Source organism: Podospora pseudocomata (genome assembly GCF_035222375.1).
Source record: "Podospora pseudocomata strain CBS 415.72m chromosome 1 map unlocalized CBS415.72m_1, whole genome shotgun sequence".
Lineage (NCBI taxonomy): Eukaryota > Fungi > Ascomycota > Sordariomycetes > Sordariales > Podosporaceae > Podospora > Podospora pseudocomata.
In genome coordinates, this window is record NW_026946363.1 from 1418364 (window position 1) to 1440192 (window position 21829).

The 21829-nt window shown below is 52.9% G+C and overlaps 9 protein-coding genes and 1 non-coding gene across 10 annotated transcripts; 4 read left to right on the forward strand and 6 right to left on the reverse strand.

Moving 5' to 3' along the window:
* Positions 1-259: 259 nt before the first annotated feature.
* On the forward strand, positions 260-2860 carry QC762_106800 (uncharacterized protein; the record flags this gene model as incomplete). Its single annotated transcript, XM_062885080.1, has 1 exon — positions 260-2860. One exon carries the CDS (start codon positions 260-262, stop codon positions 2858-2860), a length of 2601 nt encoding a protein of 866 aa, XP_062748012.1.
* A 137-nt stretch (positions 2861-2997) lies between these two features.
* Positions 2998-4491, reverse strand: QC762_106810 (uncharacterized protein). Its single transcript, XM_062885081.1, has 2 exons — positions 3519-4491; positions 2998-3456 (listed from the first exon to the last, which is right to left on the reverse strand). The coding sequence occupies exons 1-2, from the start codon at positions 4212-4214 to the stop codon at positions 3172-3174; spliced, it is 981 nt and encodes a 326-aa protein (XP_062748013.1). The 5' UTR covers positions 4215-4491; the 3' UTR covers positions 2998-3171.
* A 145-nt stretch (positions 4492-4636) lies between these two features.
* QC762_106815 (uncharacterized protein) lies at positions 4637-5697 on the forward strand (the record flags this gene model as incomplete). The annotated part of the gene is made up of 2 exons (XM_062885082.1): positions 4637-4885; positions 5230-5697. The coding sequence occupies exons 1-2, from the start codon at positions 4820-4822 to the stop codon at positions 5695-5697; spliced, it is 534 nt and encodes a 177-aa protein (XP_062748014.1). The 5' UTR covers positions 4637-4819.
* A 6-nt stretch (positions 5698-5703) lies between these two features.
* On the reverse strand, positions 5704-9719 carry QC762_106820 (uncharacterized protein; the record flags this gene model as incomplete). The annotated part of the gene is made up of 3 exons (XM_062885083.1): positions 5704-7982; positions 8040-9044; positions 9100-9719. The coding sequence occupies 3 exons, from the start codon at positions 9717-9719 to the stop codon at positions 5891-5893; spliced, it is 3717 nt and encodes a 1238-aa protein (XP_062748015.1). The 3' UTR covers positions 5704-5890.
* A 4-nt stretch (positions 9720-9723) lies between these two features.
* QC762_0004760 (uncharacterized protein) lies at positions 9724-10802 on the reverse strand (the record flags this gene model as incomplete). The annotated part of the gene is made up of 2 exons (XM_062882803.1): positions 9897-10802; positions 9724-9731 (listed from the first exon to the last, which is right to left on the reverse strand). Exons 1-2 carry the CDS (start codon positions 10180-10182, stop codon positions 9724-9726), a joined length of 294 nt encoding a protein of 97 aa, XP_062748016.1. The 5' UTR covers positions 10183-10802.
* A 230-nt stretch (positions 10803-11032) lies between these two features.
* On the reverse strand, positions 11033-13665 carry PIC2 (Cu/Pi carrier). Its single transcript, XM_062885084.1, has 4 exons — positions 12715-13665; positions 12295-12587; positions 11446-12234; positions 11033-11385 (listed from the first exon to the last, which is right to left on the reverse strand). The coding sequence occupies exons 2-4, from the start codon at positions 12574-12576 to the stop codon at positions 11311-11313; spliced, it is 1146 nt and encodes a 381-aa protein (XP_062748017.1). The 5' UTR covers positions 12577-12587; positions 12715-13665; the 3' UTR covers positions 11033-11310.
* QC762_106840 (uncharacterized protein) lies at positions 13048-14562 on the forward strand. The gene is made up of 2 exons (XM_062885085.1): positions 13048-13784; positions 13862-14562. The coding sequence occupies exons 1-2, from the start codon at positions 13719-13721 to the stop codon at positions 14282-14284; spliced, it is 489 nt and encodes a 162-aa protein (XP_062748018.1). The 5' UTR covers positions 13048-13718; the 3' UTR covers positions 14285-14562.
* Positions 14563-14608: 46 nt separating this feature from the next.
* On the reverse strand, positions 14609-16037 carry QC762_106850 (uncharacterized protein). Its single transcript, XM_062885086.1, has 2 exons — positions 15365-16037; positions 14609-15308 (listed from the first exon to the last, which is right to left on the reverse strand). The coding sequence occupies exons 1-2, from the start codon at positions 15416-15418 to the stop codon at positions 14772-14774; spliced, it is 591 nt and encodes a 196-aa protein (XP_062748019.1). The 5' UTR covers positions 15419-16037; the 3' UTR covers positions 14609-14771.
* Positions 16038-16668: 631 nt separating this feature from the next.
* Positions 16669-20248, reverse strand: QC762_106860 (uncharacterized protein). Its single transcript, XM_062885087.1, has 3 exons — positions 18205-20248; positions 17846-18146; positions 16669-17785 (listed from the first exon to the last, which is right to left on the reverse strand). Exons 1-3 carry the CDS (start codon positions 18404-18406, stop codon positions 17161-17163), a joined length of 1128 nt encoding a protein of 375 aa, XP_062748020.1. The 5' UTR covers positions 18407-20248; the 3' UTR covers positions 16669-17160.
* A 1259-nt stretch (positions 20249-21507) lies between these two features.
* On the forward strand, positions 21508-21606 carry QC762_0004810. Its single transcript has one exon. It is a non-coding gene; the product is annotated as a tRNA-Leu (tRNA).
* Positions 21607-21829: the final 223 nt, after the last annotated feature.

Below are 21829 nucleotides of genomic sequence, written 5' to 3' on the forward strand. Positions count from 1 at the left end.
TGTAACTACAACAAGGCTTTGAAGTTGTAGGCCTCACTGCATCTACCCCTCCCCCTACCATCTAGAGGACTCTCTGTGACTCAACAAAGCTGTCAGTAGCGGAAATGTGCAGAAGACAATTCCTCGATTTTTCAAATCCTCCCCACATGTTCTTCACTTCATCCATTCTGATGTTTTTTCGTATCTATGTCGAGGACTATTTGTGTTCTGTCCTTTGAGCATGCTAGTCCACCTCGGTCTTTGGCCCTGATGAGCCATCATGCTTTCCAAGAAGCAGCGCCAGCGAGAGCTTGCCTGTGCTGAAGATATATCACTTCTCTCCATTCTGAGCCCTCCCTCATACTCTCCGCTGGTGAACAAGCCACCATTCCTAAAGTCCCAACCTGACTCTTCGCGAGTTTTGCCGTTCGAAACCGAAGTCAGTCTGGCAAGCACTTTGGCTTTCCTCTCTGGTATCTCCGACGACCCCAGCCATGTGGTGGCAGCCTCTGTGGAAGAGTTGGGAAATGGAAACGGGATATGTGTCAGAGTGGCCATCAACAAAGACCATGCCGGCGGCGGAGATGATGTGTTGGAAAGGATCCAAGATGGGTTGCAAAGGGTGCTGAAGTGTCTAGCCCCCAAACACACAGACTCGGACGATCACACCCACGATCAGACTTTGACGGCGATACTGGATATGTCCCAACCACGGCTGCTATCTCGTCTCGGAGTTCAGCGGGCTGGAATCAAGAAGGCCCCAAAGGACAAGTCCTTTTTCGGTTCACCCATTCAGCAAATCATCAATGCTGTCAGCCAATACAAATACACCAAGAAGGTGGAAACAGAAGCTCGCAGATTTATTAAACTGGCTGGGGAGCTACTCACTCACCTCGAACAGCTCAAGACTTGCAAAGTAGTAGCTCTAACAGCCTGTTTCAAACGGGTCACTTACACGTCGTCCCAGCTTATAGCAAGCATCAAGTTTGACAAGCTATTCTCAGCACTGAATATCAACCCATTGATGAAAACTGGGTTTGTCACTCGACTTGGAAAGATTGCCCGGTACTACGAGAGTTCACACTTTCTAGTCCAGCTGGCGAAGAGGAGCATACTTTTTGACAACACGGAGGTCAAAACGATCAAATTAAACGAGGAAGCATTTTTGAGAGTTCCAAACTCTGAGACCATTCATCGACTATCAGAATGCCTCTCACGTTGCCATCCCGGCGCTCAATTGCCTCTCAATATCAACAAAATCTGCCAAAAGGTCAAGACGGATCCGACAATGGCCAACGCAGTGTTTGGGAAGGCAACCAGGAAGATACTGGCTGAGTCGAAGGTCCATGCGGAAGTGCAGATAGTGGCCTACTATGGGCTTCATCCAGTGGCGCGCAAGCCCCGGGTAATATGTTCAAACAAGGACGCATGCTATATGTGCAACTTGTTCATTCAAGTTCACGGGATGTACTATGTGCCCAAGAGCCATGGAAGATTGTATACTGGCTGGAGGGTCCCGCCTATATCTTCCCTCAGCGACGCACATGCTCAGCTTGACAAAGCTTTGCAGAACAAGATCAGGGATGTTGTTCAGGAGTTCAAGGATGTTGGTGATCGAGAACGGGTATTGGATCTCAATCAGAATGAGAGCACCATCTTTCCATTCACGACCCTTATGTCGTCGCTGGAAGGCATATCACTGCCCGTGGCAAAGCCTCCACAGGCCGGTCAGGTGCAGAAGCCTCCGCGACCACCCCAGAAACTACACGAGCCACCTCAGCGTCGATTACCCGAGCGACCACGATCAGAGCAAAGACAGCCAGAGCAATCGCAAGAGCAACCACAAGAGCTATCGCCTGCAACTACACAACTGTCCAAGCCTCACATAGTCAAAACAAGCACCCCACGCATAGAACGTCGAGATGAGAGAATCACTGATCAACAGCCTACTATTGAACCAACATCAACAACCCCCGAGTCATCTTCAACACCTGTGTTCAGCCCAACACTTGTAGCGCCATCTCCAGAAGATCTTGCATCGCCTCCAACCCCTTCAGAATCCCGCCCAGCGCCAGTAAACCTCGTCCCAATTGCTATCAGAACTCCACCCACACCAACCGAAAAGCCCTTCGCGTTACCAAACGATATTCCCGAACCACTCGACCAGCTCTCAGGCCCCATCATGAAGCCAGATTCATCCCAGCAGACCACGAGCATCAAGAAGCCAGCCCGCATACCCAACAGAAACCAAGGCTCACCGCCGAGACCAAACCCGCCAGTAAAACAAGACACGCCCATCCCCGTAAAAACCCTCCCAAAACCAACCCTCGCCAACCTCTCGCTCCTCGACCAACAATCTCCCGACCTGTTGGAAAACCAAAAACCAACACGACAAACGAGCCGAACTTCGTCAGAGCTAGCAGAGGTAACCCCTTCTCTGCCCACCAAAGCTCAAAACTCGCGAGGAAGCGAGGGTAAAAGGGTAGAGTCGTCTGAGCAAAAAGGAAAAGTCTTGCTCCAAAGGGGGAAAACCACTAGTATTTGGATGGACGAGGGGGTGCTGCCGCCTGTTTTTACGGCTGGGGGGCTGGATATCTTTTTGGAGAAGGTGACTGAATGTAAAAGAGGGAGAAAAAGGGAAAGCACCGGGAAGGTGGTGAGGGTGGATTTAACTTGGTTGGGTGGGGAGGGTGAGAGAAGGCCACGGATGAAGAGGGGGAGGAATTATCATTTCCTAGAGGGGCTGGAGAGGGGGATGGAGGTCGATGGGGGGAGCGGAGAGGTTGTGGTTTTGGAGGGGGGTGGGGAGGTGGTTGTTGTTGAGGTTGTTGGGGAGGGAAGGGGGAAGGGGTTGTCGGGGAGTAAGGCCGAATGGGTATGAGCTCAGGGAATAATTTATAGAGAATGTTTGCGTGTATAGTCCCTGATGGAGTTAATTACAGAATGATTAAAAGATAACCGCGGATATCTCTCACTAACTAGACACTGGAATTGACGATGTTGAAACACCTATTGTAATGTCCTTGTTCAGGTTCAAATTTGCTATATTCCCCGGAACGCGATCCTAAATCCGGGAAGGGGCTCTTCTAGACCTCATAGACACGCCCGATTTGCCAAGTCAAGCATATTGATCATACCGTCGAATTACCACCCATAAACTTATACTGTGCCATTACTGTTCCAAAACCACTCTCACGCCTTCCCCTCAAGACCCATACCTTCCATCCTCGTCTCCCACACATCCTTCACACTCATAGCATAATCCCTAAACTTCTTCGGCGCCGTCCCCGTCACACTAAAAATCACATCATTCGTCCTATTCTCGGCCCCGAACTTGATTGCCGTGTCCATCGCACTCATCATCCTCGCGTACTCCTCCGGCATCCCAAACCGTGCGTGTCTCTTCTCAAGCTCAGCAGACGATAAGTCAACATGGACAATCTTCCTCCCCAACACCTCGGTAAGTATTTCCGCAATCTGTTTTCCACCTATTAGCAAACCCCCTTCCCCCTCGCATTGTTTAGTTGCATATCACATACCTCATCATAACTCAACAGCTCCGGCCCCAACACCATCCACTCCGTATTCGGCGCCTCCTCCCCCGTCAACGCCCTCACCGCCACGCTCGCAATATCATCCGCACTCACCCACGGAATCTTTCCATCCTCGGTCGCGCTGTAAATCTTGCTCTCGCTCCTGATCGACTCCTTGTGAGTAGGCTGCTCAGCAATATTCTGCTGAAACCAGGTCGGCCTCAACACCCCCCACTCCACATCCCCTCTTTGCCCCAACTCCCGGAGATAAGCGTGGACTTTGCCCATCAAGGGCCCACCGGCTTCGATGCTGGACGCAGACTGGAGGATGAACCTGTGCACACCTCGGGAACGGGCAAATTCGATGAACTCAATCATGGGGCGGTGGCCTGAGAGGGATGGGGGGGCGACGAGGTAGATTGATTTGATTGGCTGGGGGGCGGGTTGGGGTTTGGAGGACTGTTGGGCTTGTTCAGGTTCGGTGGTGGTGCCTTCGGTGCTGTTTGTCTTGCTGAGGAAGATGGGCTCCCAGGTGTAGGGGTCGTCCCAGTCGAAGTTGACGTGGGAAAGGGAAGATGATGGAGGGGGGTTGCGGGAGGCGATGAGGGTGGGAATTCCTTGGGAGGCGAGCTGGGAGGCTATGCGGGAGCCGACGGTGCCTGTGCCGCCTAGGATGAGAATGGGCGCTTCTATTGATGTCATTGTGTCTGAGTGCTGGTGATGTGGTGTCAATCTCAAGAAGAGGAGAAAATATATGAAGGAGAAAAGAAAAGGCGATGAACTGCAGTGGAAGAAGTGTGGTTGATGAGGTAAGGAGAGAGCTGATGGACTGTTTATATGTTGCTTCAGATGAACGCCATGATGAGTTCATATGAGCTTGAGCACGTACCCCTTGGAGAGAGAGCCGCGGGGTTAATAAGCAAAAGTGCATGTCGGGGCCGTGTGAAGCTGTTGGAATTGCTCCAGGTGACAATTCAGCCAATCAGAGCGCTCAACTTACAGTGCGATTGCCCGATCTGGCGCTGCAATAATGCCCGGAGCAACTGTCTAAAACCACCGGCGGGGTGACTTTTCTGCCGAATAGCCTCGACTTGCATGGCATCTCGGAGTTAAGTGGTAGACATCTCCATAAAGTGGTATCTGAAGAAAGATAAATATGACCATCTCAACTGCTCATGCTGAATATTTCTCATTGTATCGAAGTCATCTCACATTCAACTGTCAGCTATTCTACCACTTGGGCATTCCCAAGAAGCTTGCACACTTCAACATCCAGTCAGAAAGCTTCATAGCTTTGCTTGTCCACAATGACTTACACCGTCCCCCAATTTCTCCTCGATAAATCCAATATTGAGGAGGTGATTCTCAAAGTGGTATGTTCTCCCATGCCCCCCTCGCTCTTTCCCGTCACTGTACCTTCCTTCCTTCCACCCTCCTACTGCACCTTCTTACCACTGCACCTTCCTACCACTACACCACCTTCCTACCACGCACCTTCCTGTCCTTGCACCTTCCCAAGAATCACGTCTGCACCTTCCCTGCATTGCACCTACACCCATTGCTCCTTCCCAGGAACATTGCTCCTGCCAAAACACTCCTTCACTTTTCCCCCTTTACCACATTACCACATTCCCCCTTTTTCACCCTCTAACCACCCCAACTCCCGCTCCACTACTTACCCCCTTTCCCTCCGCTAACCACCCCTCCACCCTCTCAGCCCCTCTACTACGATCTAAAAACCCTCCCCCCACTCCTCAACGAAGTCTACGCCCCCAACCTCACCATAGATTACACCTCCCTCCTCGGCGGCACCCCACTCACAATCTCCTCCCACGACTGGGTGCACAACCATCTCGCCCCCCTAATCGAGGTCTACTCCTCCTCTCAGCACGTGACTACCGGTATTATCCTTCCCGACCTCCCCCAGCCTGGTCCCGATTCCTCCAGGCCGACAACAGTAAAGGTGTGTGCACAGGTGGCTGGGAATTTAGTCCCTAAGGATGGGAAGGGGCCAAAACTAATCCAGAACGGGGGGTTGCTGGAGGCCGAGGTGGAGAGGTTTGAGAGTTTGGAACGGGAGGGGGGGAATGGCTGGCGGATTACGAGGTATAAAGTGACAAAGGGGTGGGATAATGGTGCTGGGGTGATGGATGTTGTGAGGGGGGAGGAGGAGGGTGATAATTGAGAGGGGGTGGTTTTATGTTTAGAGACAAAGTGGATTGATTGATTGCTATAGAATAATAAACAAGATAAAACAATGGGGGAAAAAATAAAGAAATCGGGGTATTTCTATCGCTATTTTCCATGCATCTTTTCAACAAAACCCTTTTTCCCCCTTCCCATGCCAATCTCTACATTCTTCATGACCCCCCCAAAACTCAAGCAGACGGCCCTCCGTCTCTCCCCTTATTCGCCATCCTCAAGCTCTCCTCCAACGCCCTCTTCAAATCTTCATCGTCCTCATCCGAATACTCATTCAACACCTCCCACGACTCGGAAACATCCTTCCCCTTCCCCTCCCGCGATCCGCTCTGCCGCGTCGCCCGCTTAAACTCCTCCTCCTGCAAGCTCTGTTTCTTGACATACTCGAGCACAATCTCCTCTTCTGTCATCTGCCGTTGGAGCTTCTCCTTGTCTTTTCTAAACTCCTTCTCTGACTCCTCCAGAGCTCGGCGAAGTTGCTCCTCTTCGTCGTCACGGTCATTGCTGTTTCGCTGAGGAGGCGTGCCGCCACTGTTCCCCGGCAGCTCAAACGCTTCAGCTCGGGGACTCGGCACAGGCTTCCTCTGCAGATTCCTCAAGGCCGCTTTCTCATCAGCATAATAGGGCTGATACGACTGCCCCTGCTGATCAGCCTGCTCCTCCATCAAGCTCTGCCTCACCGCCTCTTCGATCAAAGCTTGGTATTCCTCATCCGTGATGTTGGTGAACTCCTCATCAGAGATATAATTCCCCTTGAAATCCACCGGCCACCCAGCGTCGAACTGCGGCGGTCTCTCGGGGGGTGTATTCTGCCCAGAGGCTCCCCGATTGTCCACAGCCTGGTTCTCCGCAGCCGCCAACGCCCTCTCCGCCGCCTGCCTCCTCATCCCCATAACACTCGCCCTAACCAGTTGCTCAATCGCCGCATCCTCCTCCGGATTTCCATTCGAAGTCCTCTGCACCGACTCCCGAATCGCAGCCTCAATAGCCTCATGATCATCCAGCGCCATCAGCATATTGTTCGTGCTAGAGCTCGCACTCCCTCTGCTCATCCCCCTCTCCGGAGGCGTCACATCTCCAGGTGACATCGGCGACGCCGCTCCTCCCTGATGGGTCCTCCTCCACTCCTCCTTTTGTCTATGCAACTCCTTCCTCTTATCAAAACTCAACCCCCTCGTCCTGAGCCATCCCGTCTTTGGCTCTTCCTCCTTGTTATTGCTACTGCCCTCGCCGCTCAACTCCCTATCCTCATTCTTGATATCCTTATACCGGGAGTACAACCCCTTCAAATCATGCCCATCCTGCCTCATCTCCCTCCATCTCGCCAAGATATCCCTCCTCTCCTCCTCGGTCGAGAACTCGAGGTCCTCCTCCCCTTGCTTGGCCCGACTGGCAATGATGTACCCCATCACCTCCGTCTTGGAGAAGTAACTCTTCCTCATCTGAACTTGCACCCCCTGGGAGAAATACGCCGGGATCGACCACAAGGCAGCCGAGTTCTTGAGGAAGAACCCGCCTACTCCCTTGCCAAAACCCTTGACCAGGCCAACGGGGCCTTCCTTCTGTGCGCCTTTCCAGGGCTGGGTAAAGAGGCCAGAGACGCCATCATAGACACCCAGGCTGAACTCCTTGCCAGCTACGCGGACGCCAGAGCTGAAACCGGTGACCTTCTCCACTGGACGGACTGTCTCATCGTGGTAGAGCTTTGGTGCGTTGCGAAAGCCGCGGGCGACGCCCAGGCAGAAGTTGGTGTGGACTTTTGCGCCCACGCCTAGGATGCGCATGGCGCCTTTGCCTGCTCCTACCGCAAGGTCGAGGTTGAAGGGTTCGCGGTTGGGGGAGCTTGAGCCCGATGCTCGGGTGGGGGGAGGGGAGAGCTTGGAGGAGGTGTCGGTCCCGGTGCCGGTGTCGATTCTGGTGAAGGCGGTGGGAGTGGTAGAGTTGGAGCTGATGCTGGCTGCGTCGGCGGCGTGGGAGGTGGTTCGTTGATGAGAGGAGCTGGGTGAGATGGTGCTGGCTGAGATGGAGGCTGCATCATCAACAAGGACGCTGTTTCTGTCGCCGACGATTGTTGACCTGGAGCTCGAGGCTTCACTGTAGCTGCTCTTTTCCTTGGCCTTTTTGTTTTCTTTGGCACCTTTGAAGACTTCTCTGGGGAAATCGGCCACGGCCAAGGTCAAGGCACTGAAGTCTCCAACGAGTGCCGCGGTGGCTGCTGAGACAGGGTCCCAGGGCTGCTCGTCTGTGTCATGTTCTACCGAGCGATGTCTGGTTCAATGTTAGCAAGATATCCTCAATAATAAATGAAGGTGGAAGGAAGCTTACAGCTTGAGATCCGTATACTTCAGCCATCCCTCCCTAACCAACACCGCCGCCGCCAGCGCACTCAACCTGACATGCGTCCTCCTCACCCTCCAAACAGCAACCCGACTCGGCGCAAGCGAGCATCTCATGTTGTCAGTATTCAAGAACTGATGAAACGTCTTGCCACCCACATCAGCCCCTTTCTCCGCCCTGATCTTCTGTCCGAGCTCCTTCGCCTTGGTCTGTGTACCCGGCTCCAAGCACTTCTCAATAGCAGCCGCGAGGTTCTCGGCTGTCAAAGTCTTGAACGGAATTGGTGCTGGCCCAGCACCAGACCTAGCAATCATGTTGCCCCAGAAGATCTGGTCTCCAAAGAAAGGCACAACGACGGTCGGCTTGCCAGCGTTGATGCCCGCTGCTGTGGTCCCCGCACCTCCGTGATGTACCACGGCCGCCACCTTCTTGAACAGCCAGTCGTGAGGACAGTTCCCGAGCATGAAGACATTCTCCGGAAGGCTCAGTGCATCTCCTCCGATGCCACCCCATCCCTTTGATACCAAAGCCCTCACCCCAGTGCGCTTGACGGCATCAAAGATCGTCTTGGTCAGCGCATCAGGGTCATCGACGACAATCGACCCAAAACCGATGTATACCGGCGGCGGTCCAGCATCCAGGAATGCCTTTAACGTCGGGTCAGGCTCGTACCCAGACTCAAGGTTCAGAAAGAAGAACCCCGACACTGACACCTCCTCACCCCAATCCGCTGGCTTGGGAATGAGAGCTGGTGACCAGCAGTACGTAGTCGGTATCCTCATCCGCGAAATCAACCCCGGAGCCCAAAGCAAGCTCAAGCTCTCCAAGTCCAGGACGTTTGTCCTAAACCGGTTGATCACATCTCCCAGCCCCTGCCAAGTCATCATCTCAACCAGGGTATAGGAAACATAATTGGTTAGGACATCATCCGCGTTGGTAGCAATGATATCCGCCAGCGGATGGGGAAACGCCCTTGTCGGTGTCCACGGCATCCTATTCCCACCTGTTAGCAAACCCCTCTCCCATTCAGTCCCAGTAAAGTACTCACGTAAACATGACATGTACCGGCACCCCCAACTTCTCCGCAATATGCACATGCGCAAAGCTCGGCGGGTTTGCAATGATCGCGTCCGCCACGAACGGCCTATCCCCCTCCCCGCCCTGCGTGATACAGCTCCTCCAGCACCCCTCCAGCATCTCCTCCACCCCCTTCCTCCTCCTCCTGATCTCCCCCTGCCTCAAGGCCTCGAAGCCAGGCATCAACCCCGGATGCTTCACCATAAACGCCATCAGCTCCGCCGGGTCCCCCCCAATGTCAAAAAACTCGAGGCCATTCTCCTCGACGAACTTCTTAAACGTCCCATGCGTGGCGATTCGGACCCTGTGGCCATATGTATCCCTCAGGACCAAGCCCAGCGCAATAAAAGGCTGGACATCACCTCTTGACCCGACAATCTGAATAACAACGTTAAGCTTTGGGGGCGGCGTCTGTCCCGGCAGACCACCAAGGTTAGGGGGGATATACGGCGGAGGAAGGGGACCAGAAGGCAAGGGGGGCAAAGGAGGGGGTTTTGACCTCTTGGCTATCGCAGGCGCAAGAAGCGTAGACAAGCGCCGGTTCTTCTCCAGCAAATGGATCGAGACGCGGCCAGTGGCTTCAACGGTCATTGTGTTAGTCGGCTGGCAAGAGATTACGTATATCCACGCGATGACATAGGTAATATGGTACAGAGGTAGGTTAAGAAGGGATTCTGGGTAGCGGTCAAGAAGAAAGAGGATCGCAAAAGGGGTGTAAGTAGGAATGGAATCGGGCGGGCATGGACGAGGGTAATTTGTGATACTCACAAGTTACAGCGGCGTCGGCAGCGAATCCGTTTTGCGAGAGCTGTAGCTGATCATGGTGCTCGCCTTCTCCGTAAGCCGGGGGGGCTACATCCAGGTTCTCGTCCTCGCCTGCCATGAGATCTTCATGGGTTGGGATTGCGTTTGTCCTACGCGGGCCGTCTGACGGTGGCTGCTGAGCTTCTGACTGTTGCGGCTGTGAAGACAACCGCTGTCTAGACAGTCTGGAAGGTGATCTAGGCGGTACTGGTGGTGGCCCGGGACGGCCGGGATTGTCGTTGCCTGTCATGGTGTTGGCGATGATGAGTGTGAGAGTGACAGGTACAACTGTCTGCGGATAGCGAACTCGACCAGTTGTATTCCAAGTATCTTTGTCTTGGGGATTCGGCTTCAAAAACAGTAGGAAAGTGAGAAAGGAATGCTGACGACAGCAAGCTGGTATATGGGTCGTGGGCTATGTCTGTCTTGTGTAAGGTGTGGGAGGTTAGGTAAGACAGGCAGGGCGACGCCGAAAGGAAGAGGGAGAGGTGAACGTAGTGGTCCGGTCCGTCGGGTTCAAAAGTCCTTCCCGGGTGTGGTATTTGATTTGTTGCTCGTGAGGTGCTGACCAACGAGAGAGATGGTCGAGGGAAGGCAGATGTTGTAAGAAGGGGCAGGCTGAGAAGATGATGCACAAGCAAGGTACTTTTTCCACGAAGAAAGCGAGCAGTGTCTTGATGAGACGGGACGGGATGAGGCAAAAAGTACATATACAGGGAAAGAGTTCACATTTCTCGAGGTCCTACCTGACCGATGTCATGCCCAAACACCGGGCGCTACGGTCGGGTCTAGCCACAGCCATACAAACCATCAAAGCTATACGCGGAGACGGAGCCTACGCAGTTGAGCCCGTCTCCGCTCCACGGGCTATGCGTTGTTGCTTTGATGCAGTGTTCGTTGGATGACGCAGCGAGTGTAAGTGTGGCGGGGCATAGAGCGGGAGCGGGCCTATCACTCCTGGTTGGGTGGCATGTTTCAGGGGCTACCGCCTATAAAACCGCACTGTGTGCACTGTGAAGCCCTACGCGCGTAAGGGGGACCATCTCAAGAACTCGTTCCCAGGCAGCCTACGAACCTATTACGCGTATCAAACACACCACCTCCACTACTCAGCCTCACTTCTGAACATATATTTCGGCATAATCCGTCACTGGCTCTCGTCATGTTTTTGATGAAATGCGACATTAACACCGACTGGTTACCACATAAGAGCAGAATGAAACCGACTAACAGCAACCAATCCCTTTTCGATAAAACACCGAACTAAAAACGAATACACGGAAAGCAACAAGGAACAGGCCTGCTACGTCGACTCCTTGCGTTGAAAACACCCAACCCGCTTAACTATACTACCGTCATCTTCTCATAATGCCATCATTCAAGAGTGCTGGTCGTCCTCGGGGGGCGCAGCACCACCCGTCGTCGGCAAGCCCATGAAGATTTTGAAAGAGTCCTGAAAAAGGGGTCAGCAAGCACATTCACAGGTCCTCGACAGAAAGACGCAAAAACTCACATAAATCATCCACTGCAAACCAGTGAGGGTACCAATCATGACGATTCTGACTGGCAGACCGTTCCAAAGCCCCTTGAAGCCGATGTCCTTGTAAATTCTTGATGTCACAGCACCGAATCCCTCACCGGCCTTGCGGTAGGCATTCAGCTTGCTGACCATGACGTCGGCAGGATGAGACACGATGGCGCAAAGAATACCTGCCAGGTAACCACCAGCAAAGGCCACTCCCGTCTGCGCGCCCTTGCTGTAATCACTCTTCTGGCCAGGGAGGCGAGCGTAGATCATTTCGACAATGGTCTCAAAGGAAGCGAACTTCATCATGGTATAGGGGATTTGTCTTCCCCACAACGGGTAGAGACCCTTGTACAGGCCACCGACGCCTTCAGCAGCTGTGATGGTGCTCAGGCCGTTGAGTGTACCCGAATACTGGGACGGGATAGTACCCTGCATCCGAACCTTGATGGCCTCAAAGGGGCAGAGCGCGATATCGGCCAGAAACTCGGCCGAAGCCGAGGCAGACAGGTACAACGCAGTCTTGTACTTGTGAGCCGCCTCAGGGCCAGCAATGTCGGCGTAGGTCTTCTTGAAGTATTCATACCAGCCGTACTTGAACGCACCCTGAGCCGAATAACCGACGAGGGTTGGACTCCAACCGACAAAGATGCCCCGGAAGCCGTCGGTTCGGAGGATATGTCTCCAGGCCTGGAAATTTCCTGAATAGAGCTTGGAGTCAATCTGGCGCCGAGTCTTGACAAGGTCCAAGGGAGTGACTGCAGTATGGGTGAGACCCTATAATCATGGTGCTCGTCAGCTTGCGCTTCCAAATATTGCTCCCACCATGTTACTTACACAAGCCAGCAAGCCGCCGAATGTGCAGGCAGCGTAGTATTTCCCAGAGTAGAGCTCGATACTGCCGGTTTTAGACTGAGCCTTCTTGCTGGCGGCATTGAATTCTCGGCTGGCTTCCTCGCTGAGCTTTTTCGCCTTGCTCTTCGCATCATCGGCAATGGAGTAGGCAGGATACAAATCGAGGCGAGCTTCGAGGGGAGTTCGTGAGTTGGTTGGGCTTGGTGTCGGACCGCTACCAAAGGTCTTTTGGAGCGTATCGAACGCAGGGAATAGGGGCGCCATCTTGAGGGTTCCTGGTGTCAAGAAAATAAGGTGTAAGTGACAAGTCCAAGCGCACAGGAGAAGCTGCTCCGATCCATGACATCCGCGCCCAAGCTGGATGGATGCAGTAACCAAACACACAAGGTCAAGCAAACGTACCGATTGCGATAATTAGATTGCAATAGATTCTAGGAAAGAAAATGTAAACGAGGATCAAATCTGATCGATCAACACGGTCGAAATCGCTATCGAGTAGAAGCTCTCAATTGAGGGAATATTTAGATGCAGCAATCCGGAGTTAAGAAGATGAGACGGAATCCGGGAAGGATCAGACGGTAGGATAATAACGTGCCTGTCAATAACAAGGAAGGCAAGGCTCAGTTACACAAAGTCCGAGCTGGCCGGCAAAGGTCGGGATCGGATGAAGGGTTACAAGATGGCTCAAACCTGCTACAAGATGCCTGGCGATACTCTCAGTTTGAAATTTATGATGCTTTATCCGGTTCTCCCGTTCGACCTTTCTGGATCCCATCCTCCAATTCAGCCAGTAGCGTTCAACATTCACATCGCAAAGTGCCCGTCAAGTGACGACATTGCCCGGATTCTGACAGCCCAAAACCGGTGACGTCGTTTGGCGGGGCAGCTTCAAAAGCCAACCACTTTATCGCGGCTTATCGCGAAGCCATAACGGCTGACTATGCCTATGATTGCTTGGTATAATTGACACTTTCGACCCGCTGTCGCAATGCAGTTGAGGAAGCAAGTCATTGCTGGGACTTTCACCGGCGATATCCGCTTCTCCTCTAGCCATATAAAATCACGATATCTTCTCCCGTCGTTGTACATGAGCACCTGTTGAAAGAGGAATAGCTCCTATTTAACCCCAGGAAACACAAGCACTGGCCACTTGAAGTATCCTCCACACATTAGCTAATTACATGTGATTGGCCCGCAGGGAGCACCCAGGCCACTGTCAAAGGCTCGTTCCAGTCTCTCTGACGCTCACCTCATCCACTTGACCGCCAGTGACCACGAACTGACACAGATGTCGGAGTGACCTCAACCTTTCGACTAACATTTTTTTTCTCGGCGCTACACTTGACTTTCACCGAAGCCTTTTTTCTCCCGGAAAATTTAGCAACGATTCCTAAAATAGGCATAAAATGGCCGACGTAATGTCTCAACCATCACAGCCATTCGTCTCCAAGTGGGCGTCCCGGTATCGCGGGGTAAAAATTCCTATTTCCCTCCCCTCTCATGATCATCATCATCATCATCTCTAACCTTCCCCCTCCCCATCCCATAGGCAACAGTAGAAGACCTCGACCCACCCCCCGCCCTCTCCCTCACCCCCTCCGACCCCATCTCCCTCGCCCTCCTCTCCGCCTTTGAGCGCGACTACACCCACCTTACCATCGTCTCCTCCTCCAACCGGGCCCTTTTGGGGTACATCTCCATCCCTCACCTGCAATCCCTCCTCGAGTCAGGGAAATGCAAACCCGAAGATGAGATCAGATCGGCAATGATCAGGTTCCAGCGCAAGGGGGCACGGTACACAGTCATCACCATGAACACTCCTCTCGAGGAGTTGGAAGGGTTCTTTGAGGGCAAGGACAATGGCGGGCAGAAGCAGGATTTTGCCGTGATTACGGATAGCGGGAGGAGGTTTGTTTTGGGGGTGGCGACGAGGGAGGATTTGGAGGAGTTTGTCAAAAGAAGGCCTGCGTAGAATGGCTGAACAAGGGATGGTGTGGAGGAGGCGATATGTAAGAAAGGGGCAACGAAACAGAAGAGGGTTTTCCATTACGGACTGGCGTTGAAGGTGGTCGCAAATTCAGGGGAGCATTCAACATGGAAAATGGGCATTGGGATTAGGAATGGGAGGGGGTTTGATCTCACACAGAATACCCAAACTATCATACACAGGGGGGCTCAGATTCCCCTCGGAGCTCGCGCATTTGGATTTATTCTCTTGCCCATAGGTGAAGGCAGTGATGTACATGGGCGCAATAGGCATCTGGACAACTTCGCCAGACGCACAAAGGTACTGTAGTAGCTTTAGCTTGGGATGATGATCTTTGGGCTTTCCAACTTGTAGCAAACAAAAACTAGCGATACAAAACTCCCGCAGTACAAAACTCGCGTGCAAGACTGCCTGGTACTCAAAGCCGATCTACCACCCTTCTTCTCTTCTTTTACTTTCGGACACCCTTGATTTACTCAAGGTAGTCATAGTAAAGCTGCAACTCAACCCTCTCGCTCCCCTTGGCAATCACCACATTTCTCGCATACCTCCTCTTGCCATCGCTGCACTCCTTGAAACCCCAGATCTGAGTGGCGGTCCACCCGGCATCGTAGCTCTCGACATAGCTGAGGAGGTGAGTCTCGCCGTTGGGACCGCCCTTTTCGGCGTCGGTCTCGATCCAGCCAGACTTGAGGAAGTCGTCGGTGATCTCGGCGGTGGAGATCCACTTGGACTGGCCCTTGACGTGGCCGAAGAGCCAGTCGGAGTGGTCGCGGAAAGTGTAGTCGAGGCAGCGCTTCTCGGTCGAGCCCTTCATGCCGCCGGTGCCGGTCTGCTCGATCTCGACGTGGGTGAACTGGGTGGCCGAGGGCTCGGCCGGGGGGGAGGCGGGGGCGGAGAACTGCTTGATTTCGAGGGTCACGGTTGCGAGGCCGACCATCTTGCGGGTCATCCAGCCGACGCCTTGGAGGGCGAGGCCGGGCTCGATGGGGGTGGAAAGGGTTTTGTTCTAGTTTGAGGCGTTTAGTAAAAGTTTGAGGGAAAGGGAGGGGGAATAGAGCATACCATAACCCACTTTCCATTAAGGTCACCAATGGTCTTGGAGGCGGGAGCGGCCATTTTGAACGGTATGTGTGTGTATGTTGTGGTGTGTAAGTGATGGGGGAGATTTGGAGTAGTTCAAGGCGAGCTTGCGTTCTTTAATGGGAGAAGCACAAGTGTGTGGGGGTATACGTAGTGTAGTGCAAGATGGAAAAGATGGAATGGGATGGGAGACAGGAAAAGGCCCAACGAAGACAGAGGGACTCGGTTCTTATTATATTCCTACCTTTCTCCAGCCCTCTCTCTCTCTGGTCTTTCCCCTTCTTTCGATCTCTACTAGCTCAAGGTCTTGGTACATCTGCTAGTGGGGTAGAGTTGTAAGATATGGTACCTACCCAAGCTTGTCACAAGGCGGGGAGTCGCAGCAGAGCGCTCTCATGAAACTGGGGGCCTGCGTGTCTGGGCGGCCGAGGTTGTGACTTTGGCTTCTGCTCTAACATATTCACAAGCATGCGCAAGTAAAACGCAAGGACAAGGCTTGCACGCGGGAAGCATTGGCTTCGGATGGATCCCCTGTTTGGAGGATATCGGCCGCGGCGGGCGATCCTAAGTATGACGCAGCGTTGCATGGCGCGGGGATTGGGGGGGGGAGGGGAGGAAGGGACTTCTGGCAGCTCGTTTTGTGATCGTGACCTCGTGGCCTCTATGGCTTGGTTTGTTTTGTGAGGCTTGCTGCTTGCTTTGGTTGGGTTGATGCTTTGCTGCTGCGGCCGGCAGACCGGGACAAGACTTGCATTGCATGTCCTCCGAGTCCGATTCAGCGAAATGCCAAACATTCAACCAACACTATCAGACTAGTTTCACGCTCCGGAGAATGCCAGACAGACGGCCGCTGAAAACGGTGCTGATATTGGCCAAAATCGTATACGCGGTACATCCGCTAGACCGCGTGCCTCGACTCTTCCCGTCCAGATAAACTTTCTGCTATTTTCAGGAACCCTCTCGGGAGTCCCCGTGCGGTTGTGCCTTTGCATGTAACCAATTGTCTGGATCACTTCCCAACACATGTAGGTGTTGAAGCGTATCAACTTCATCTTCAAGAACGGGAAATCACCACGTCCCGGCCCCTAGTTCGTCAGGTCTCTGGTCAGGTTCATGCTTGATGAGCAGGACAGCTCGAAATGAAGCGGCCCCTCCTCCCCGCCTCCCTCCTGCCCACCAAGACCAAAGCCAAGAATCCCACCATGAATAGTGCGGGGTAAAAATAGTGCTACCACCGAGGTTCCATTTTCCACGTGAAAGCGCTCTTGACAGTTGAAAGACCAATGCTGGCTTCACCTTCAGTGGCTGACAACAGTGCAGTAATTCAAAGATGAAGTTCAGGTCCATTGTTTGAACTCTTTGATATGTTTTGAGTATTATTCCAATGTGGTAAGTAGTAGTATATGCTGTAACACCAGCTCATGCAGTATTAACCTAAACCGTTCCTTGCCTTGCCTTGCCTTCCCTTCTCGATCCCCTACCGACCACAGCGCTAAACTAAAAAGAAAACAAAGATTATTCTGAGTCGGTATATCCTAGTATTACATTCGACGTGCCTCCCCCGAGCCTCCCAACTCCCAGGGGCAAGATGCGCCTTTCCCTCCCCCATACATTAGCTCCGCATCGCAAACCCTCGCTCGGTGACGGCCAGGTCACATTTCCCAAGAACCCCATCCATCACACGCCTTGGGGTTGTATTTTCCCCCGTTTCTCTTAAACGAATCCTAGACCATCCCTTCCCCAACTCCAGGACATCCACCAGGGTATATAAGAACTCCTCAAGGCCACCACTTCATCTTCTTATAACTCTCAATCACCTCCTCCACCAGCTCCTTCGAAATCTTGGGCTTCTCATACGTGAACCCAACCACCTCTTCTAACCTCGAGCCGTCCATGCTCAAGTCGGTATCTTTCAATAGCTCCTTCTCCATGAAAGGCGTCAGAGGTCCCGGCCTGGTGATCCCAGCTTCCGCAAGAAGATCAGCCCACGGTCCCAAAAGCTCATCGTTGACATCGTCCACCACACTGTCGAGGTTAAGCTTGGCGAATGTGCTGATCAACGATCCCTGGAAGCCCGTGCTGATGCCGAACACCTCCCCGATAATATCAGCCATGGTTCCCTGAGTTGTCACTCCCTTGTCGACCACGTTAAAAGTTGGCACCTTGCCCATCTTGCCGTCGTCCCACTTGGCCTTTCCAGCTGTGTACCAGCCCGTGATGGCCCACAGAGCCCTCGAGACATCGTCAATGTGCACTGTGTTTTGGCGGAGGTCCTTTGTCCAGAGCCACTTCATTTCTGACTCGAGGGCCTTGTACACCCTGGCCATGCAGAGAGCTGTAGCGACCCATTGAGACGCATATGGGCCGTAAACATGGGCAAGTCGCACAATGACGAGGTTCAAGCTGCAAACACGTTAGCCACTGTTCCAAAACAAGACAAGATCATAAAGCAACAAAACATACCCCTCAATCTTGGCCAACTCCTCCTCAGCCTGCAGCTTGAAAACCGCAATCTTGCTCCAGGGCTTCAGCTTGTCCTGCTCCTTACTCGGTGACGAATCGGGCTTGTACACCATCCCCGTGCTCAACTCGACAAAGCACTTGACACCTCTCTTCGCCGCTTCCCTTCCTACATTCAGCGACAAATCAAACGACCGCAGCTTGTACACCTCATCCTCCTGTGAATAGCGAGTCTCTCCACCGCAGTTGAACACATAGTCAAATTGTTTCCCGTCCGCGCGGTCGAATATCCTAGGGAGCGATTCTGTTTGAACTGGTCAATATATGCGAGAAAAGCTTGGTAGGTTTAGAGAGAGACATACGCTCTCTGCTCGCATCTGCCTGCACAAACTTGGCGCCGGCACACGCTTCCTCAAACTCTGAAGGCAACCACGCGAGCTGCGGGAGCACCTTGTCGACGATGCGCACGTCGGACGCGAGATTACTTTTGTGAATGTGCTGGGCGAGGAACCGGCCAATGTAGCCAAGACCGCCGATGATCAACACCGACGGTTTTTCCGCCATGATGTCTCGTTTTTGGGGGGTTTTCGGTCTGTCGCTGCCGAAGTCTCGGAAAGGAAGGGGGGACGCAAGGGCGGGATCGCGCGGAGTTTTCTTATTTGTATATGTCTCTGGTAAAACCGGTGGCGTATGTGGTAGGTATTAAGTAGCTGTCTTTTGAAGCAAAATCGAGATACTATATGTGCCGTCTTTCGTTCGCGAAAATGGAGAGCAACCTGGACAACCTGGAAAGTCTGGGGTGCGCTGTTGAAAAATTTCGTGCGTGTTTGGGTCGGAGCTCCCGAATGACGCAGAGAACAGGGAGTTGGTGTGTGTTCGAGAAATTCGGGAGAAGGCAAACAGTCAGGGGTTTGTGTGGGAGGAAGGATTCTTGGTGGTCAAGTGAACACCCAGAGAAAGCGAATGGGAGAAGAGAGAAGGGGGGGGAAGGGGGGTTGTTTGAGGGGGTTGAGGGGATGATGCCCAGGATATCAACCTCTACTTGTCGTTCGTTTCGCTCCACTGTTGCCGCGAAAACCGAAAAAAGGAATGCAAGCACCTGCACGACGGCGTGTGTGTTGCTGCGAGCCCAAGACTTTCTCCTTTGAGGTGCAGTTGATAGACTGGGTCCCGGGGTTGGTTCTCTCCACTGTTTCTTCCTGGTGACGGCTTTTCTGGGGCTTCAGGGCGTTTGAAGCAGGTTTTGAGTAAATATCGACCCCGTTTCCCTATTGCTGGCTTATTAATAGCTCGAGGATGACAACAAAAATGTGTGAAGGGAGAGCCGCCGATTCGAACGGATTGCCAAGCAGGGAAGCCCACTGTTGGATTTGATTGACTGGGGCTGCGGTGGGTGGAGTTCTTATGCAAACCGCAGATGGTCAGAAGACTGATATTACTTCGTAGGTATTGCCCGAATTATGGCGGAAGGGAAGAAGGATAGCTGCGGTGTGGGTGATGGGGATCTGATATTGCGACCTTCTTCAGGTCACCAAGCATGGATTGATGGTACCCGTACGACCTGTCAAGAATTGGGTCGTCTTGTCTCGTCTTGTTCATCCGAGCTCTGACCTGCTGTCAGTCTGCAGGCCCGGGACGGTGTCTCTCCTTTCGGCCGCACGGGGTCCCCGGTGGACCTAGCTTGGCTTCAGCTGCTCCCACCTCCTTCCCATCCCATCATCAACTCTCTGTTGAATCTTATTATTATTGCCTCGCTCGGTCCCAACGATTCTGCAAAAAAAAGTTGCAACGCTGTGTTCAGAAACAGATGCCATCAGGGGTCGCACAGCATCAACAAGAGACACGCCGGCACCGCCAACCCGAAACATAGGGCACACTACGTCCCACAGCCAACGCCCTGCCCCGCTTGATCATGGATGAGTCTTTCAGAAACTATCAGTCCTCACACGCAGCACCACGCACGAGACACTGCGTATCGCGCGGTTACCACGTCCGGCAAAAGGATCACCCAGAGAATGCAGCTTTGGGAGGTCTGTGTGGTTGCAGTTTTCGATTCCTGTCTATTTCTGCACCTCTGCATCTCTGGGTTAAAGATCGGCTTGGCCCTCCCAACCATCCCCCTTTTCGAGCCACACTGCTGGCCCCTTTACGATAAAAGCTGTCATGACTTTCTTCTTTCCAGCAGGTCACAAATCCATGATCGGTTGGGTCGCTGCACCGCGCCGTACACGGTATATCAATCGTCTCGCCGCCTCGGGCCATCGGGGTTCATCCTAGAGGTCAGATGTTGCTGGAATATCCCGCTGAAATCTCAGCGGCAGCAGCCAGGAACAAGGTGGTGACGGCACACTCCGCCAAGGAGAATCCCTTCCCGCTCAGGGGCAAACACCTCCCAGTGATCCCACCTCCTGCATTAGGCGCTACTGATTCCTTCTGGAAGCCTTCCTCTATGGGCCAGCTTTGGGTTGCATGGCGTCTCCCATTGAAACAGAGTCTGAGTCAAGGTGCACTTTGGCAAAAAAGACACAACAACGGTTCGAGGTTTTACGAGCATCATGAAGTCGTGGGTGCTGACAATCACCAAAACTGCCATCTGATACTCTTTGCAGTTCTGGCTTCCGTGATTCAGGGGCATCCCGAACAAGGCTCTCGGTCTTGCTGCCAAAATTCTCGAGCCCGAGCTGATACAACAACAGATTACCGACCCGATATCCCGTGTACATCATGAGGCTTGTCAACCCAAAAAACACGACTGGCATTTTCACTAAACAGGGGACTTGAGCAAACTCCTGGTCAATGCGTTTGATGGTTTGCCAGGCATGTCAGGCCAAGGTGCAACCCTCCGGCCGAGGCGACGGATACACTGGGATATTCTCATCAGCAGCAGCAGTGTACTGTGTCACGCTGGCGGGTGTCTTACTCAGTCACCTTACCTCGCTGATGATTACTATAGAGTTGCCTCACCGCAATTGTGGCCAATCTCTTAAAAGCCAGATTGGGACATGCTCGTCCCATTGTCATCAAGTCTAGAACTTTGAAAAGGTCAGCTTTCGGAGATACTAAAGCTCAAGATAATGGCCCCCAAAGTCTTCTAGAGTTGGTATTTGCCGTCATAAGCGAGGAAAGCTGTGGTGTCACACTTCGCCTGCCGGCACTCGTTCCTCCGAGTAAAAAGCAATAGACGGGGAGCAGACAACCAACGTTCATCATGGTGGCATCATGTTTCGTTAGTCAGTTGTTCATGACAAAGTCGGTGAGGATTACTAGTCCTGACAACCTCAAGAAAGGACTGCTCCTTCGGCGTTCGGGGAATCTCAAAATACATGCTACAGAGTAGAGCCGACGACGACAACTTCAGCTCACCGGAGGGACCCCCGATGTGGCATGCAAAGCGCGGCTGCTTCCGTTCAGTCGGGTCCCACCAACCTGGAACGAGTCCTGCAGATGTCGGTACCAGAATCCAGATCGCCCTGGACCACCTGAAAAAAGCGTCGAGATCTTGAAAGTCCCTGGAGAGTCCCAGCCTCCCACCTCGTGCAGTTGAAGAAAAACCAGGGCCGCCGATCCGTGTCATATGCAGGTACCTTCCACGTGCGGTTAAAAACGTTCGGTCCTCGCCGCTTTCGCTTGGATATCGTTGTTGAGTAAAAAGTGTCAAAAGTGATTGCAGACAGTGGGGTTCGAACCCACGCATCTCTCGATAATGGTGATAAAAGTTATATGTAACTTAAAACCATCGCCTTAGACCACTCGGCCATGTCTGCTTTCATGACAGGTTTAGATACTAATGTTGCTTTTGGGTCCATATCAAACCTCTTGGAAGGAGTGTTGTTGTTGCGAAGTCCAAGTAGAGCTAATCCCATACCGGCAATGACGGGGTGGCCAGACCCAAAGAGATTCCAATACCGGGGTAAGGGAAGGCCTGAAATAGGAACAGCTAATCTCCCCCACAGGGTCTCTTTGACCTTACCAGGTGACGCAATACTA